Source organism: Pseudorca crassidens, chromosome 3 (genome assembly GCF_039906515.1).
Source record: "Pseudorca crassidens isolate mPseCra1 chromosome 3, mPseCra1.hap1, whole genome shotgun sequence".
Classification (NCBI taxonomy): domain Eukaryota; kingdom Metazoa; phylum Chordata; class Mammalia; order Artiodactyla; family Delphinidae; genus Pseudorca; species Pseudorca crassidens.
This window is the reverse complement of record NC_090298.1, coordinates 146479648-146496036: the sequence shown is the minus strand read 5'-3', so window position 1 is coordinate 146496036 and position 16389 is coordinate 146479648. Positions and strand designations below refer to the sequence as shown.

The following is a 16389-nucleotide window of genomic DNA, read 5'->3' as shown; positions in this document are numbered from 1 at the left end:
TCACATGTCACAAAATATTATTGTTTTTATTTTTTTCCCAACTGTTTAAAATAGTAAAATCCATACATAGCTCATGGGCCTTGCAAAAACAGGCGGGATTTGGTCCACAGGCCTTAGTTTGCTGACCTCTGGTCTAGAGAAAAAAAATAGGGCTATCTTTACAAGAGATTGCTAGGGGTAGAGTGAATAACTGAATCAGATTTTGAAGGGTTGAGTATGCTATTAAGTTAAGGCAGTTGGTGGTCAGAGTGAATACAACCAGCATGGATCTGAAGGAGGGGGGAGGTCAGGGTGGGAAAGGCATTGAAAGGAACTGAAAGAGGGCTGTTTTGGTCAGAGGATAGCAAAGAGTGGAACCAGATGAATTTGAAGAGATAATCAGAGGGCAGAACATGTAGGACTCTGTAGACATGGTAAGTATTTTATTTGAACTTGCTCATAATCATTTTTTTCCTCTTGCGGAGGATGGGCTCTAGGTGCACGGGCTTCAGTAGCCCAACAACTGCTTGCCATTTGAAAAGACTACCTATACCTTCCTCAACTACCCCACCCTTATGAGGGATATTGTGTGTGTGTGTGTGTGTGTGTGTGTGTGTGTGTGTGTGTGTGTGTGTGTGTGTGTGTGTATTTTATCCCTTGTAAATCTGCCAGTTTGGAAAACCAGAAAAATTCCCAATATTGCTTAGCAAAAGTTCCTATCATAGTATTGTTTTTTGGCTGCATTGGGTCTTCGTTGTTGCGCGCGGGCTTTCTCTAGTTGCAGAGAGCTGGGTGGCTTCTCATGTTGCGGAGCTTGGACTCTAGGTGCGCGGGCTTCAGTAGTTGTGGCGCATGGACTTAGTTGCGCTGCGGCATGTGGGATCTTCCCATACCAGGAATCGAACCCATGTCCCCTGCATTAGCAGGCGGATTCTTAACCACTCTTCCACCAGGGAAGTTCCCTTATCATAGTATTTTGATTAATCTATTAAAATTTATATTTCTTTACAGACATCCTATGCTCAACTCCTTGCAGCAACATGTCTTTCAAAACTTATTAGCCGAGTCAGTCCTTTGCCGATTGAACAAAGAATAGATATCAGTAAGTGGTTTATTATGCTTTTTATCAAATTGCACTTTAAAAATAATTTTTGCTTTTAAATATGCTAAACTGTTAACAGGCTTGCAAGTTATTTCATTGTCATTTTTAAAGATGAGTAGTCAAGTCTCCTTTACACATGTAGTGATAAATAAATAACAATGTAAATAACAATGTAAATAACAATGTGTTATACAAAAATGTGTTGTCAGAAAAGCATTTGTTTAGTTTGATAATAAATAATAACTAGCATTTTATTGTCTATAGTATTTACTAAGATTTGCACTATCTCATTTTATCTACCAAACTTCTGAGATGGGCACTATTGTTATCCTCATTTTATAAATGAGGAAATTAGATTTGATAGGCTCTATAATGTGCCCAAGATCATCACACATCTAGCAAGAAGTAGAGCTGTGATTCAAACTTACACAATTTTTGTGGAGTCCATGCTCTTAGCGATTATCTTAACATCATATACAACTAAATGATGGGAAAGAAGTGTACCCTCCAGCATTTCTCAGAATCCTATATCAAAATCATATGGGATGCATATAAAATCAAAAGCAGATTCCTACTTATTAGGAAAATAATGTGTATATGGAGGAACAGTGCTTGGAACTTAGTGTAGTTGGAAAATTGATTCTATAAAGTACCAATATGCTTTCAGAAGTAATGTATTTTCATATTTTAAGTGTGTGAGTTTGTTTTTCATATGGACAAAACTCTGATAGTTGAGATATGGGAATTTTTTTGTTATCTTTGTTCATGATAGACTGTTGACTCATTTCTGCTCTCCAGCCTCAAGGTTTACATGATTCATATTTGTGTAACAGAAAAGTTAAAGTGTAGTATTATATATGATGGTTCTTTAAGCTCAGTTTTTGAATGGTCAAATCCCACAATGATTTGTCATTTGCCTCATATGTTTGACTGATATTTCTCTTAAGTACCTAATAACCGAGGGGAACTCCTTCAACTTGATAAAGAACATCTACCAAAAAAAAAAACCTACCAGGCTGAAGAAAACCTAGAGGAGAATTTATCCATGTTCTCATGGACTTGTGTGCTTAAGAAAGCAAAAGAGAAATTTACAGTTTAAAAAATAAGGGTTCAGACATTAAAAACCTGTCATAAAACATTGTGATTTTGTTTGTTTGACTTTTATACACATAAACACACATATTTTAGGTAGACTTTATTTTTTTAGAGCACTTTTAGGTTCACAGCAAAATTGAGCAAAAAGTACAGAGAATTCCCATATACCCCCTGGCCCCACACATGAATAGCCTTCCCCAGTATTAGCATACTGCACCAGAGTGGGTACATTTGTAACAGTTGATTAACCTACATTGATACATCATCATCACCCAAAGCCCATAGTCTATATTAGAGTTCACTCGTGGTGGTGTGCATTCCGTGGGTTTGGATAAATGTATAAATGACACATATCCCCCGTTATAGTATTATACAGAATAGTTTCACTGCCCTAAAAAGCCACTGTGTTCCAACTATGCATCCCTCCCTCCCCTCTAACTCCTGGCGACCACTGATCTTTTTTACTGTTTCCATAGTTTTGCCTTTTCCAGAATGCATGTAGTTGAAATTATACAGTGTGTCGCCTTTTCAGATTGGCTTCTTTTACTTAGTAATATGCATTTAAGGTTCTCCATGTTTTATCATGGCTTGGTAGATCATTTCTTTTCTTTCTTTTTTTTTTAAAATTTATTTATTTTATTTATTTTATTTTTGGCTGCACTGGGTCTTTGTTGCTGCACCCGGGCTTTTCTCTACTTTGCGGTGAGCGGCGGCTACTCTTTGCTGCAGTGCACAGGCTTCTCATCGTGGTGGCTCCTCTTATTGCGGAGCACAGGCTCAGTAGTTGTGGCCCACAGACTTAGTTGTTCGCGGCATGTGGGATCTTCCTGGGCTAGGGCTCGAACCAGTGTCCCCTGCATTGGCAGGCAGATTCTTAACCACTGCGCCACCAGGGAAGCCCGATCATTTCTTTTTAATGCTGACTGACGTGCCATTGTCTGGATGTACCACAGTTTATCTGTTCACCTTTTGAAGTACACCTTCATTGCTTCCAAGTTTTGGCAATTACGAATAAAGCTGCTATAAAGCAGGTTTTTTGTGTGGACATAAGTTTTCACCTCATTTGGGTAAATACCAAGGAGAGTGATTGCTGGATTGTATGGTAAGAGTATGTTTAGATTTGTAAGAAATCACCAAACTGCCTTCCAAAGGGGCTGTACCAGTTTTGCATTCCCATCAGCAATGAATGAGAATTCCTGTTCTTCCACATCCTTGCTAATATTTGGTGTTTTCAGTGTTTTGGATTTTGACCATTCTTATAGGTGTGTAGTAGAATCCTACTGTTTTTAATTTACAGTTTCCTAATGACATATGATGTTGAACATCTTTTCATATGCTTATTTGTTGTCTGTATATTTTCTTTAATGAGGTGACTGTTTAGGTCTTTTGCTTATTTTTAAATCAGGTTGTTGTTTTCTTATTCTCTGTATATTTTAGTAAATGGTCCTTTATCAGATAGGTCTTTTGCAAAGATTTTCTCCCTGTTTGTGGCTTGTCTTCTCATTCTCTTGGGCAGAAGCTTTTAATTGTAATGAAGTCCACCTTATCAAGTATTTCTTTCATGGATTGTGCCTTTGTTGTTGTTTGTAAAAAATCATCACCAAACCCAAGGTCATCTAGATTTTATTCCTGTTATCTTTTAGGAGTTTTTATAGTTTCACATTTTACATTTAGAGCTGTGATCATTTTGAATTAATTTTTGTAAAGTGTGTAAGTTCTGTGTTTAGATTCATTTTTTTGCATGTGGAGGTCCAGTTCTGCCACCATTTGTTGAAAAGACTATCTTTACTCCGTTTTATTAGCTTTGCTCCTTTGTCAAAGATCAGTTGACTGTATTTATGGGAGTCTCTTTCTGGGTTCTCTATTCTGTTCCATTGATCTATTTGTCCTTCACCAGTACCACACTGTCTTGATTATTATAGTTTTATAAAAATTAAAGTTAGGTAGTGTCAGACCTCCAACTTTGTCCTTCTCCTTTAGTATTGTGTAGGCTATTCTGGGTCTTTTGCCTTTCTATATAAACTTTAGAATCAATTTGTCAATATCCAAAAAAAATAACTTTCTGGGATTTTAATTGGGATTGCATTGAATCTATAGATCAGTTCTGGAAGAACTGACATCTCGACAACATTGAGTCTTCCTGTCCACGAACATGGAATATCTCTCCATTTATTAATTTCTTTGATTTTATTCATCAGCTGTGGTTTTTTGTAGATGTTCTTTATGAAGTTGAGGAAGTTCCCCTCTGTTCCTGGTTTGTTGAGAGTTTTTATCATGAATGGCAGTTGGAATTTTTGAAATCCTTTTTTTGTATCTATTTTGATCATGTGATTTTTCTTCTTTAGCCTGTTGATGTGATGGGCTGCATTAATTGATTTTAAAATGTTGAACAATGCTTGCATACCTGGGATAAATGCCACTTGGTTGTGGTATATAACTCTTTTTATACATTGTTGGATTTGCTTTGCTAATAATTTGTTGAGGATTTTTGTTTCTATATTGATGAGAGATATTGGCTCAACTACAAGTTTTCTTGTAATGTTTTTGTCTGGTTTTGGTGTTAAGGTAATGCCAACCTCATAGAATGAGTTAGGAGGAATTCCCTCTCCTTCTTTTTCCTGGAAGAGATTGTAGAGAATTGGTAGGATTTCTTTCTTAAATGTGTGGTAGAATTCATCAGTGAACCCATCTGGGCCTGGTGCTTGCTGTTTTGGAAGGTTATTAATTATTGACTCAGTTAATTTAATAGATATGGGCCTATTCAGATTGTCTCTTGCACTTATCTTTTTAAAATGGATACTTAAAAAAAGAAAAGGTACACTCATTAAAGGAAATTCGGAAAAAAGAGAAAAGTAGAAACCTACCGCACAATTTCAAGCAACAAATGATGTGTTTCCTTTATGAGTTTCTTGGGTTTGAGTTACTACTCTTGCTTCTGCAAGTAGATTAGAATGTTATGAAATGTCTGACATGTGTCAATAGAATAATTGGTATGTCAGTTAAAATGGAAAATGTGAAGATTGCCTCAAAGTCACATTGCCTTTATTACATCAACTCTAAAATTCTCATTCTTTCATGATATGGTCCCAGACTACATATTTCATTATTTCCCAGCATTAACTCTGTTGCATGTTCTCTGTGTCCAGCACACTGTTTTCTACCTATATTAGTATAATTAACGATGGCTTACCATCGCTCATCAATTAAATACCATTTCCTCAGCCTGGTGTTCAAGTCCTTTCATGAGCTTGTAATTGATGGATCGTCCCGTCCTTGTAGCCTTATATCTCGTTGGTACTAGCCTATTTGTACCAGAAGGTATTTTCCTCATGCCATGTTATTTCTGCCTTGGTGCCTTTTCTTATGTTGTTTCTCTAGCCTGGAATGCTGTCCTTTTAATCTTCTATTCAAATAAAAGTGTAGCTTAAGTTTAATTGCCTATATAAATCAGTCAATTCTCCTTCCCTTTCTCTGTCCTTCACTCCATCCCTCCCTCCCTCTTTCCTTCCTTGCTGACTCCCCTCTTCAAACAGCTTTATTGAGGTATAATTTATATACCATAAAGTTAACTTAAGTGTACAATTTTTGATTTTTAGTAAATTTACAGAGTTGTGTGAACATTTCCATCATCCCTTCCAAACTCCCCATGCTCATTTACAGTTAGTCCTGCTCCCATACCACCAACCTCTAAGATGTTTTCTGCCTGTATAGATTGACCTTCTGAGGATATTTCATATAAATAAAATCTTATCATGTGTAGTTTTTTTACATCTAACTTCTTTCACTTCGAAAAATGTTTTTGAGGTTCATCCATGTTGTAGCATGTGTCAGTATTTCATTTTTTTTATTATAGAATAATATTCCCTTGTATAGATGTGTGACATTTTGTTATCCATTCACCACCTGATGAACATATGGGTTGTTTTTGCTTTTTGGCCACTGTGAATAATGCTACCATGAACATTGACATACAAGTCTTTGTGTGGATATACTCATTTCTCTTGAGTAGATACCTAGGAGTGAAATTGCTGGGTCATAGGTAAGTTTATGCTTAACTTTAAAAAAAACTGTCCAACTGTGTTTCAAAGTGCCTATACCATTTTGCGTTCTCAGCAGCAATGTGTGAACATTGCAGTTTCTCCACATCTTCACCTCATAAGTCTTACATTGATCTTCTTGTCGTAGTTTCTTTTTGTCTGTCTCTCCAAATATTTTATAAGCTAGCTCTCAAGGCATAGATTATAGCTCAAATTTTTGTGTTCACAGCATTTGGAATTGTTTCCATCAAAGCATTTGTAGTTAAATGTTGAGGTATTTACCTTCTCTTCATTTTTTTCCTGAATAACATGCTAGTCTTTGGGACCAAAGTAGAGATTGAGTCTTTCCCCTTTCTTTTATATTCTTTTTGTATGTTTTCTGATAGACTTTGTGGCATATTTTTTTACTTGACTTCAATTAATCAGTCAAAAATATTTCATATTAAATTTGTATAATGTGTAATACCTAAAGTTTCAGTCTAATGACAGTACACTCCAAGAGACTATCTACAAGTTTGGACTTAGTAGAGTTTTTGAATTACTAATTATTACTAAAATATATGGTTTTACCGGTATTTGAAAGCAGGAAACGAACAAACTCAAACCAAAACAACCTGACTCAGAGTCCCAATTTGGCCACTGTGACAAGTTGTTTCACCTCTTTGACCTTCATATTTTTTTGCCTAGGAAACAGAATAATAGTAATAGTAATATAAAAGCAATATCTTCACATTGCTGTGAGAGCTACATAAAGCTTTTTTTCTGGGAAGCGCTTGTAATTTCTAACTTGTTTCATAAATGCTAAATACTGTTGTTATATAGGCATTTGACACTCAAAGAGCCTCTAGTGCATGGCTTTCCAAGTTTCTGTTAACTTTTGTTGGGGAATTTTTCCAGCTGTTTATTTCATTCTCCCATGTGTCTTTCTGAACATTTCATTTTCTTCTTGGTATGGCTTTTCCCTATTATCTTGGGCTGGTGATGATTAGATTGCTGTTGTTTTACTTGATTGTTATCATTGGCTCTTGCTTATTAAACTGGAACACTATTATAGGTCATGTAATAAGTATAATGTGAGAATATTTTATGTAAAACATTCAACTAAAGTAACAGAAATACAGTCTATTAAATTTTTTTGCCTTAGATAATAAACTTATTAGCTAGTATCTTTGCTCAGGGAGTTTGGGAAGGTGTGCTAAAGGTACCTAGCTTAAATGTGAAACTTGGTTTGTCTCCTGTTTTGTTGTTTTATTATTGTTGAGATTACCCTCCCAGTGGTTACCACTACCTACATATAGATTTCTCACATTCCCTCCGGGTTAAAATTTTTCAGGATACTAAAAATAAAAATAATAGAAGTAAATAAACCAGATTTTCTTTTATGTTCAGGAGGCAGTATCATTTTCATAAGTTTTGTTATTGAAATAAAAGATTACATGTAATGAAGCTTAAGAGAACCATATTACTTTAATCCATAGCAGAAATCTCTTTCAGATTTATCTTAATGCTAGGAAAATCTGTGCTTTTTAATAGTATTTTTATTTGTATAACTGTGTATTTTTAATGTTAATAAAAATTAAGTTTGGAATGTGCTAGTCGTGAGAACTTTTCTTTTTTATATCAAGGTTCTCATTACAGTTGTCAAGAACAGCTGTTGAAAGTGTTCTTGGATTTTGGGGTTGTTTCCATTAAAGCTATTTTTAGTTAAATAGTGAAGTATTAATATTTACTTTTTCTTCACTCTTTTCCCAAATGGTATGCTGGCCTTCGGGGCCAAAGTAGAAATGGAATCTTCTCCCTTTAAAAAATTTCTTTCTTCTGTTTTTCTGATAGACTTTTGTGGCCCATTTGTAACCTCAATCACTCCTCCATTAGGAAGCTCATAGCTGAATTTGCTACCCACTTTTAATGATTTGGGTATATTAACTTTATTCCAGGCTTTACTCTTCTGTTCGTACTTTCTTTGACTTATGTACTTATTTTATCACATTATATTATTTGTATTTTTTTCTGCCACTTAAACAGCCAGATATCGCTTCTTGGCCTTTTGGCTAAGATCATGTGTAAACAGCCAGATAGTGTGTAGTCAGTTTTGCTATAACATGCCATATGTATTCCTAAAATCACTATGCTGTGCAGTGATATGTAGTAAAACCACAGGGCTTATTAGAGAAATGGGGTTATGGAAATAAAATTGAAAAAGGATAGAAATCTAATAAAAGACATAGTAGAGTTTTACACATGTTAAATGGTTAAGAAATACTAAATAGTGGAATAAATACAGCATTTTATCTTGAAGAAGACCTGAAGTTTGTGGAAGGGGGCCCACTTCAACAAATAACTCATTGAAGTGTTGAAATTTGTGAGTTACTATGAAGGTAGAAGGAAGGTGATCTGAAATAGGATGGAAATTGTAACACCAAAAGGGCTGAGTCTGATAACACGAGATGAACTGAGATAGCTAGTAGATACATGCATTTTGAGTATGGCTTGGTTCGTTTGGCTTGGTTGCCGTTTTCGTTATTCACCTAGTTTCTTTCTGAATGAAATTATGCAAAAATGAAAGTGACATTCGCATTATACTCATATTATCCCCTAATATATCAATTGAATTGGAACAAATTTGCTTTTTCCAAATAACCCTTATAGGAGAACTGACTATATAAATAAGTACGTATCTTGGAGAAAGGGATTAACTTTTTGTCAAAGAATGTGTTGTCATCACTACCTGTTTTTACATTATTCGCATTAAGTTACTGAATAGTCCAAATGATCACAATATTTTTTTACAGGAAACTACATTCTTAATTATGTGGCATCACAACCCAAGCTGGCTCCCTTTGTCATCCAAGCTCTAATTCAAGTCATTGCTAAAATTACTAAATTGGGGTGGTTTGAGATTCAGAAAGACCAGTTTGTCTTCAGAGAAATTATTGCTGATGTGAAGAAGTTTCTTCAGGTAAGAAGGCATTATTACATTATAAGAACATCAGTAGTTGTTTTTTTGGTTTAGAAAACTGCTTTTCTTAAAGTTAAATGGTTTGTTTTGTGGCTACCAGAACCATATTAATTATGGTTTATTATTTATCCTCTGGAGCCTGTATTTTTTATTGCCAGGAAAAGAGGATCATGTCATATAACTTCCAAACCAGAAGAATGCAAATTATAATGTTTTATAATTTCAAAAATATATGTTGTCATTTGTAACCACGTGTGTCTTTGTATTGCATATATGCAAAACATGTATATAATGTTTTTCATGTATTATCTAATTTAATGCTAATTACATCTCTGTGAAGGGAATTACATTTTGCAAATGAGAAGACTGAGGCTTAGAAAAGTTAGGTAATTTGTATAGGATTGCATAGTGATCTAGTAAAGCATAGCACTCGTACTTCAACAGGTTTTCTAAAGATATATATATTTAAAAATTTTTTTACATTATACATTGAGTCATACTAAATTCTCAAGAATGTTTTTAACCTAAATGATTAAAGTTATAACATACTCACATTTAACTTACACAAATTCAGGTATTTGGACTGGAAAAAAAAAAAGAAAGAAAGAAAAGAAAAGCAAGAGGACACTAATTTAAACTGTGCCAGTGATTCCACTTGCCATTCCACATAGTATTTTATGTTGTGGGGTGTGATATGGGAAACTTAAATCTGCTCTTTTCTGTTCCTGTATGCCTCTTAGGATGACCATCATGCCCTGCTCAGTATGATTCAGATATTTAAAGATACATACTTTTTCATGCAAATGTTATCCCTAATCACAAGAAAAGTACCTTAGTTGGTGCTCTGCTGAAGAAACAGTGATCTGTTACAGTTCTCAAGGAAAAACTGGCAGTTTGGATTAATAGATGTTCAGTGTTGGTTTATTGGCAATTAGGGGGCTGTTTGGACTTTCTGAGATGTTATAGCTTATACAGTAACTGTCAGATTTAATCCCTATGTAAGATGTAACTCCGTCATACATTGTAATGCTAGAAACCTCAGAATATGAAACACTAGACCATTCTGCTTCTCTTTTATTCGTATTGTTAAAATCCTGGTTAACAAATATTTGATTATCTAAAATATCACAAGAATAAGTGTATTTTTAGCCCTGAGGAGATCTGCTGTGGGACAGAGGGATAGTTTATTCAGTGACACATGAGTTTCTCACTTTATAGTTGTGCATATAATTTTGACTAACACAATAGCACCCCTCTCTTGTCCTTTACTAAGATTGTACACAGCTCATCAAGAATCCACACACACACTCACTGTAAACAAGAATAGACTTCAGAGTTCTTTTAAAATAAAATCAAGGTTGAAAACTGAATGAAATGAAATCATTCTTGTTGGCTAACATTTCTCAAGCTCCCTTTTCAATGGCTGATAAGTTGAGCTTAAGTTGGGCTTTAGTGTGCTTTGTCAGTTTTGGAAGACCAGAAGAAACAGAAAATGTTTTCTCTTCAAAGTTTATTACAGTATCACAAAAAAAGCACTTGCTTTCTGGGTATATGACTTAACCTAACCTTCAGTCATGAGAAAGACAACTGACTTAGTGTTTTAGTACTCTAAAATAGTACCGCATGGTTCCTTTGGGTAATAACAGCTTCTGTGAATTTTGTACTAAAAATTATTTTAAGTTTGTTAAATTTTTAATGGCCTGAAATTTTGTATATCTTCTTTTCTCTGTTATTGTAACCTTATTGCTGCCATACTTCTAACATTTATATGCCTCCTTTCTACATACATACCCAGGAGATACTACTGTCATCTAGGACAGTGCTATTCAGATTGCTGGTTCACAGCAAGATAAGGGGTTTATGTCAGAATGTAAATCAACATGGTGCTTCCGTCATCGAGAGAGACTTGCTATGAAAAATATGCCAACTGAACTAAACAGTGTACTTAGTGACTTATCTGTTTTATATTTTGGTGCAAACTCTTTTGTCATGGACCAGTACCAAACCATTCTCAGATTAGAATCCAATGTGCAGACTACCAGCAGATTCATGGACTAACAGTTGGTCAGGGAACGACATGTTAAGGAGCATTGGCCTGGTTTACACAGAAGATGGATGCTTCAGTAATGTGAAATCTGTAGTTTATCATAGAGTTCCGATTGTCCTAAAGGGCCATAAAGAATTAAAATGCAAAAATTGGACTTCCCTGGTTGGGCAGTGGTTAAGAATCCGCCTGCCAATGCAGGGGATACGGGTTCGATCCCTGGTCCGGGAAGATCCCACATGCCACGGAGCAACTAAGCCCGTGCACCACAACTACTGAGCCTGTGCTCTAGAGTCCACGTGCTGCAACTACTGAGCCCACGTGCCGCAACTACTGAAGCCCGCGCGCCTAGGGCCCATGCTCCACAACGAGAGAAGCCACCGCAATGAAAAGCCCGCGCACCACAACGAAGAGTAGCCCCTGCTCGGCGCAGCTAGAGAAAGCCCGTGCACAGCAACAAAGGCCCAGTGCAGTCAAAAAAAAAAAAAAGCAAAAATTATGGATGTTTCTTTTATTTTTTTATTCTGAGATAATTTGAATTTAGTTACACCTAGTGACCCAGTGTTAGTGAAATTCTGTGATAGTTAGAAGGAATGACCAGCTATAAAATTAAGACTTGAAAAGTGTATCATCTGTATTGCTTTCTTAAAATTATTATACTGTAATTGGGTGATAGATTTTTTTATTTTCATACTTCCAATGTGATTTTGCAGTTGAGTAATTTGTTAGTAATGTGCATATAAAATCTGAATTTTGATCTGAAGGAAGTTATTGAGATCAAATTGGAAGCTGATTACATTAAAACATCATACTGTATTGATAGTCATGTATTTACTCAGTGCATTGGGCAGTTCACAAGCCTTCATTATAGATCCTTAGTAAATGCATATACATGCACTATTAAATAATATTAAAAGGGCGTAAATGATCTTATCTGGTATTAGGTTGAGAGATTTAAATTAGTTCCTAAGTTATTAATTATTTACTGAATGCATCTATCTTCAAGCAAATTTACAGAGCTAAAAATTGTTTTTTGTTCTTTCTTATTCGTGGCCTTATGAAAAGGATTAAACTACACTCCTGTATTTTGAGGTTTAGTTTATTGTAAGTCCTACATGCTGAAAACATTTTATAGAGTATCATGCAGTTCTAAGGTAGGTGAGCTTTTTTCCCATTCAACTCTATACCTAAATTTATCCTTCAAAAAAATGAGCTTGACATTATTTTTATTTGTGGACCTCAGTGATTTTTCTATATATTTTAATAGATCTATTTCAAGAAAATGTGATGTTTCAGTATTTAATTACTTGTAAATGTTACCTGGTTTACACATTAAGAACCAATCATTTGTCTCCATTTAGGCTAAACTTGTTTTTTTCTCCAAAGGGTACTGTGGAACACTGCATAATAGGAGTAATAATCCTCTCAGAATTGACTCAGGAAATGAACCTGGTAAGCCTTTCCATCTAATGGTGACATGAAGTTTGCTAGGTAATGTCATTTCTTTGATGTAAAATCTTTGTGTGGCTTAAAACTCTGAATAAGCAAGTCTTTTTTTTGGGGGGGGTGTCTGTTTTATTGGTGGGATAATCAAGTATTGGAACACTTTTATTGTTACTAAAAATGACAGTAACAATATAAAGTACTACAAAGAACAGGAAATTAGACATGGTCCTCTCTCCATAGCAATTGGAGGATCGTCCTTTTATCCTCTGTATATATAGTAATATACTAATCGTAAAAATAAATTATATGCAAAAGTGGAACAAGCCTTTATTTGCTTACACATTAAAGACAAGCAGTTTAGCAGTTTGGTAAATTGATTCTCGATAATGGATACACAGCATGACTCAACAAAGAACAGGATACTTGGCACTTTGCTACTTGTTAGCATGGGTTTCACCCATACAAGGAGAGTTTGCAGAAGCTATACTTACCCCCCACCAACGCCTTTATGAACTCAGCAGCTGAGCACATCCTCACCTGCTCCTGTTCATTTTTGTATTTAACATGGTTCTAAACAGAACAAAAGTAGAAGTTGGGTTTTACATGGAATAATGTTACAATAAAGGGGAATGTATTGTTTATATTTAAGAACTTTTATCATCTTTTTTTTAAATTGAAGTACAGTTGGCGTACAATATTAGTTTCAGGTGTATAACATAATGATTTGACATTTATACATATATATATATATATGTGAATTGATCACATAAGTCTAGTAACCACGTGTCACCAAAGTTATTAAAATATTATAGACTATATTCCTCATGCTGTACATTATATCCCCGAGACTTATTTATTTTATAACTGGAAGTTTGTACCTATTAATCTTCTATTTCATCCAGCCCCCAGCCCCCTCCTCTCTGGCAACCACCAGTTTGTTCTCTGTATCTGTGAGTCTTCCTGTTTTGTTTTCTAGATTCCACATATAAGTGAAATCAGATGGTATTTGTCTTTCTCTATCTGACTTATTTCACTTAGCATAATACCTTCTAGGTCCACCCATGTTATTGCAGACAGCATGATTTCATTCTTTTTTAATGACTGAGTAATTCCATTGTGTGTATTTATACTACATACTCTATTCATTGATCTATTGATAGACACTTAGGTAGCTTCCATATCTTGGCTATTGTAATTGATGTTGCAGTGAACATAGGGGTGCATATATCTTTTTGAATTAGTGTTTTTGTTTTCTTTGGATAAATACCCAGAAGTGGAATTGCTGGATCATATGGTAGTGCTATTGGGTTCTCCAAAAAAAAAAAATATCTTATGGAAAAACCCAAACAAACTTTTTGCCCAACCCAATCTTTTTAATTTTTTGAGGACCTTCCAGACTATTTTCCATAGCAGCCATACTAATTTACATTCCCACCAACAGTGTGCAAGGGTGCCCTTTTTGCCAGGTCCTTGCCAATACTTATTTGTTGTCTGTTTAATAATAGCCATTCTGAAAGACGTGAGGTGATATCTCACTGTGGTTTTGATTTGAATTTCCCTGAGGATTAGTGATATTGAACATTTTTTCATATGTCTGTTGGCCTTCCGTGTGTTTTCCTTAGAAAAATGTCTATTCAGGTCCTCTGCCTATTTTTTATTCAGATTTTTTTTTGATACTGAGGGTAGGGAAGTTTTCAGCAATTATGGCTTCAAATACATTCTGTGCTCTTTTCTTTCTCTCTTCTCCTTCTGGGACCCCTATAATAATGCAAATGTTAGTATGCTTGTTGTCTTAGAGGTCCCTTAAGCTATCCTCATTTTTTTAAAACTCTTTTTTCTTTTTGCAGTTCCAATTGGGTTATTTTGACTACCCTGTCTTCCAGATTGCTGATCCATTCCTTTGCTTCCTCTAGTCTGCTGTTGATTCCCTCTAGTATATTTTTCATTTCAGTTATTGTATTCTTCAGTTCTTATTGGTTCTTTTTTATGTTTTCTATTTCTTTGTTGAAGTTCTCACTGAGTTCATCCATTTGTTTCCCGATTTTGGTGAGCATCTTTATCACTTACTTTGAACTCTTTATCTGGTAAGTTGCTTATCTCCATTTTGTTTAGTTCCTTTCCTGGGGTTTTGTCTGATTCTTTCAATTGGAAGGTATTCCTTTGCCTCCTCATTTTGTCTGACTCTCTGTGTTTGTTTCTATGTAGTAGGTGTATCAGCTACATCTCCTGGTCTTCAAACAGTGGTCTTAACGTAAAAGGGGTTCTGTGGGGCCCGGTGGTACCCTCTCCCTGGTCACCAGAGCCGGGTGCTCCAGGTGCTCCTCCTCCTTTGTGTGGGCTGTGTGTGCCCTCCTGTTGTGGTTGGGCCAAGATTGCTGCAGGCGTACTGGTTGTCGGGGCTGGTCCCGGCCCACCTGGCTGAGAGGTCTGGCTCTGAGTGCTGCAGGTGGGCTGATGTGCTGATCTGTGGTTTTCTCGTTGTCTCATCTCAGGAAGCACATGATTTGATTTGTTACATCACTAATGATGTTCACTTTGGTCACTTGACTAAGATGGTCTCTACCAGGCTTCTCTAATTGTACATTTATTCTTTTCCCCTTTGTAAATAATGAGTATTTTGTGGGCAGGTAGTTTAAGACTCTGAAAATACCTTATTCCCCATTAAACTTTTAATTTATTCATTTATTATTTCTATCAGTTTGGATTCCTGGTTTCTAACTTTGTTTAATAGGTTATAGTTTGTTACTTACATTATATTTTGGTGCCCAAATTTTCCCAAATTTGGCCATTAGGAACCCTTTCAGGCTAGCATCTCTGTTCATTTGACATTTATTCACCATCCTTTGAACATTTTCTTACTTTCTGTCACAAGATGTTCCATGCTTATCTTGTGTAGAACTAGGTACCTTTTGAAGAAAGCTTCAAGCTCTGAAGTGTGATTTTGACTTTGTATGGTAAAAAATACATGGCTTCTGTGGAGACATTTTACTTAGCCTAATTTTAGAGCATTAACAACTTCAACTAGCATTTCTTAAGTACTTCTGAACCAGGCAATAGGGAGATCTACAATGCATAATGAAAATCAAATATAATTGTCAAATGTGAGCCAGGTAAATTCATGTAGGGTCAATAACAGGATGTATCTTCTAAGAAAAAGACCTAAACTTGAGGTTTCTTAAAAATTTAGAATTATATGTTACCATGCTTTTGTAGAAGCTAAGTCTAGTATTCCTGCAGTATATTCAAAATATAATCATCAAGAAGTAAAATATCCTTTGCCTACATGGTAGAGACATAGTTGTGCAGTAGAAAATGGATGATAATCCCTCTTATCAAAAAAATTGGATATCTAAATAAATAACCCAAGTAGAATAAGCATGTATGCCTTGAAGATAACTCTGAAATAACACCTGGATTTGTGTTTTAGCTCTATTGCCTACTGCTTTGTCCAAACTTCTTAATGTCTTTAAACTTACATATCACTATCTGTAAAGCAATCATGACACTTTCCTTGGGTCTTATTAAGATTAGATAAGTTACTAGCACAGGTCCTAGTACATACAAGTACTCAGTAAACCCAAGGTTCTTCCCTCAGTGTTATAGATATGGTGTGCCTGTGAGCTTTAATTTTCTTGTATGTGAAAAGAGAATAATATATATCTCACAGGTTCGTTTTGAGGATTTAGTGAAATAATATGTGAAGAGTACATAAGTTGAGATTATAATG

At 35.3% G+C, this 16389-nt stretch overlaps 1 protein-coding gene across 6 annotated transcripts in view; it reads left to right on the top strand.

The window, feature by feature from the left end:
- RANBP17 (RAN binding protein 17) overlaps window positions 1-16389 on the top strand; it is a 322707-nt gene that overhangs the window by 13535 nt on the left and 292783 nt on the right. For 5 of the 6 annotated variants that reach the window (XM_067732875.1, XM_067732874.1, XM_067732873.1 and 2 more), the window contains exons 3-5: window positions 991-1081; window positions 9006-9172; window positions 12603-12668. In XM_067732875.1, coding sequence (XP_067588976.1) covers window positions 991-1081; window positions 9006-9172; window positions 12603-12668 — 324 coding nt within the window. The remainder of the gene's footprint in view (window positions 1-990; window positions 1082-9005; window positions 9173-12602; window positions 12669-16389) is intronic. The other variant, XM_067732877.1, reaches the window with a different exon arrangement.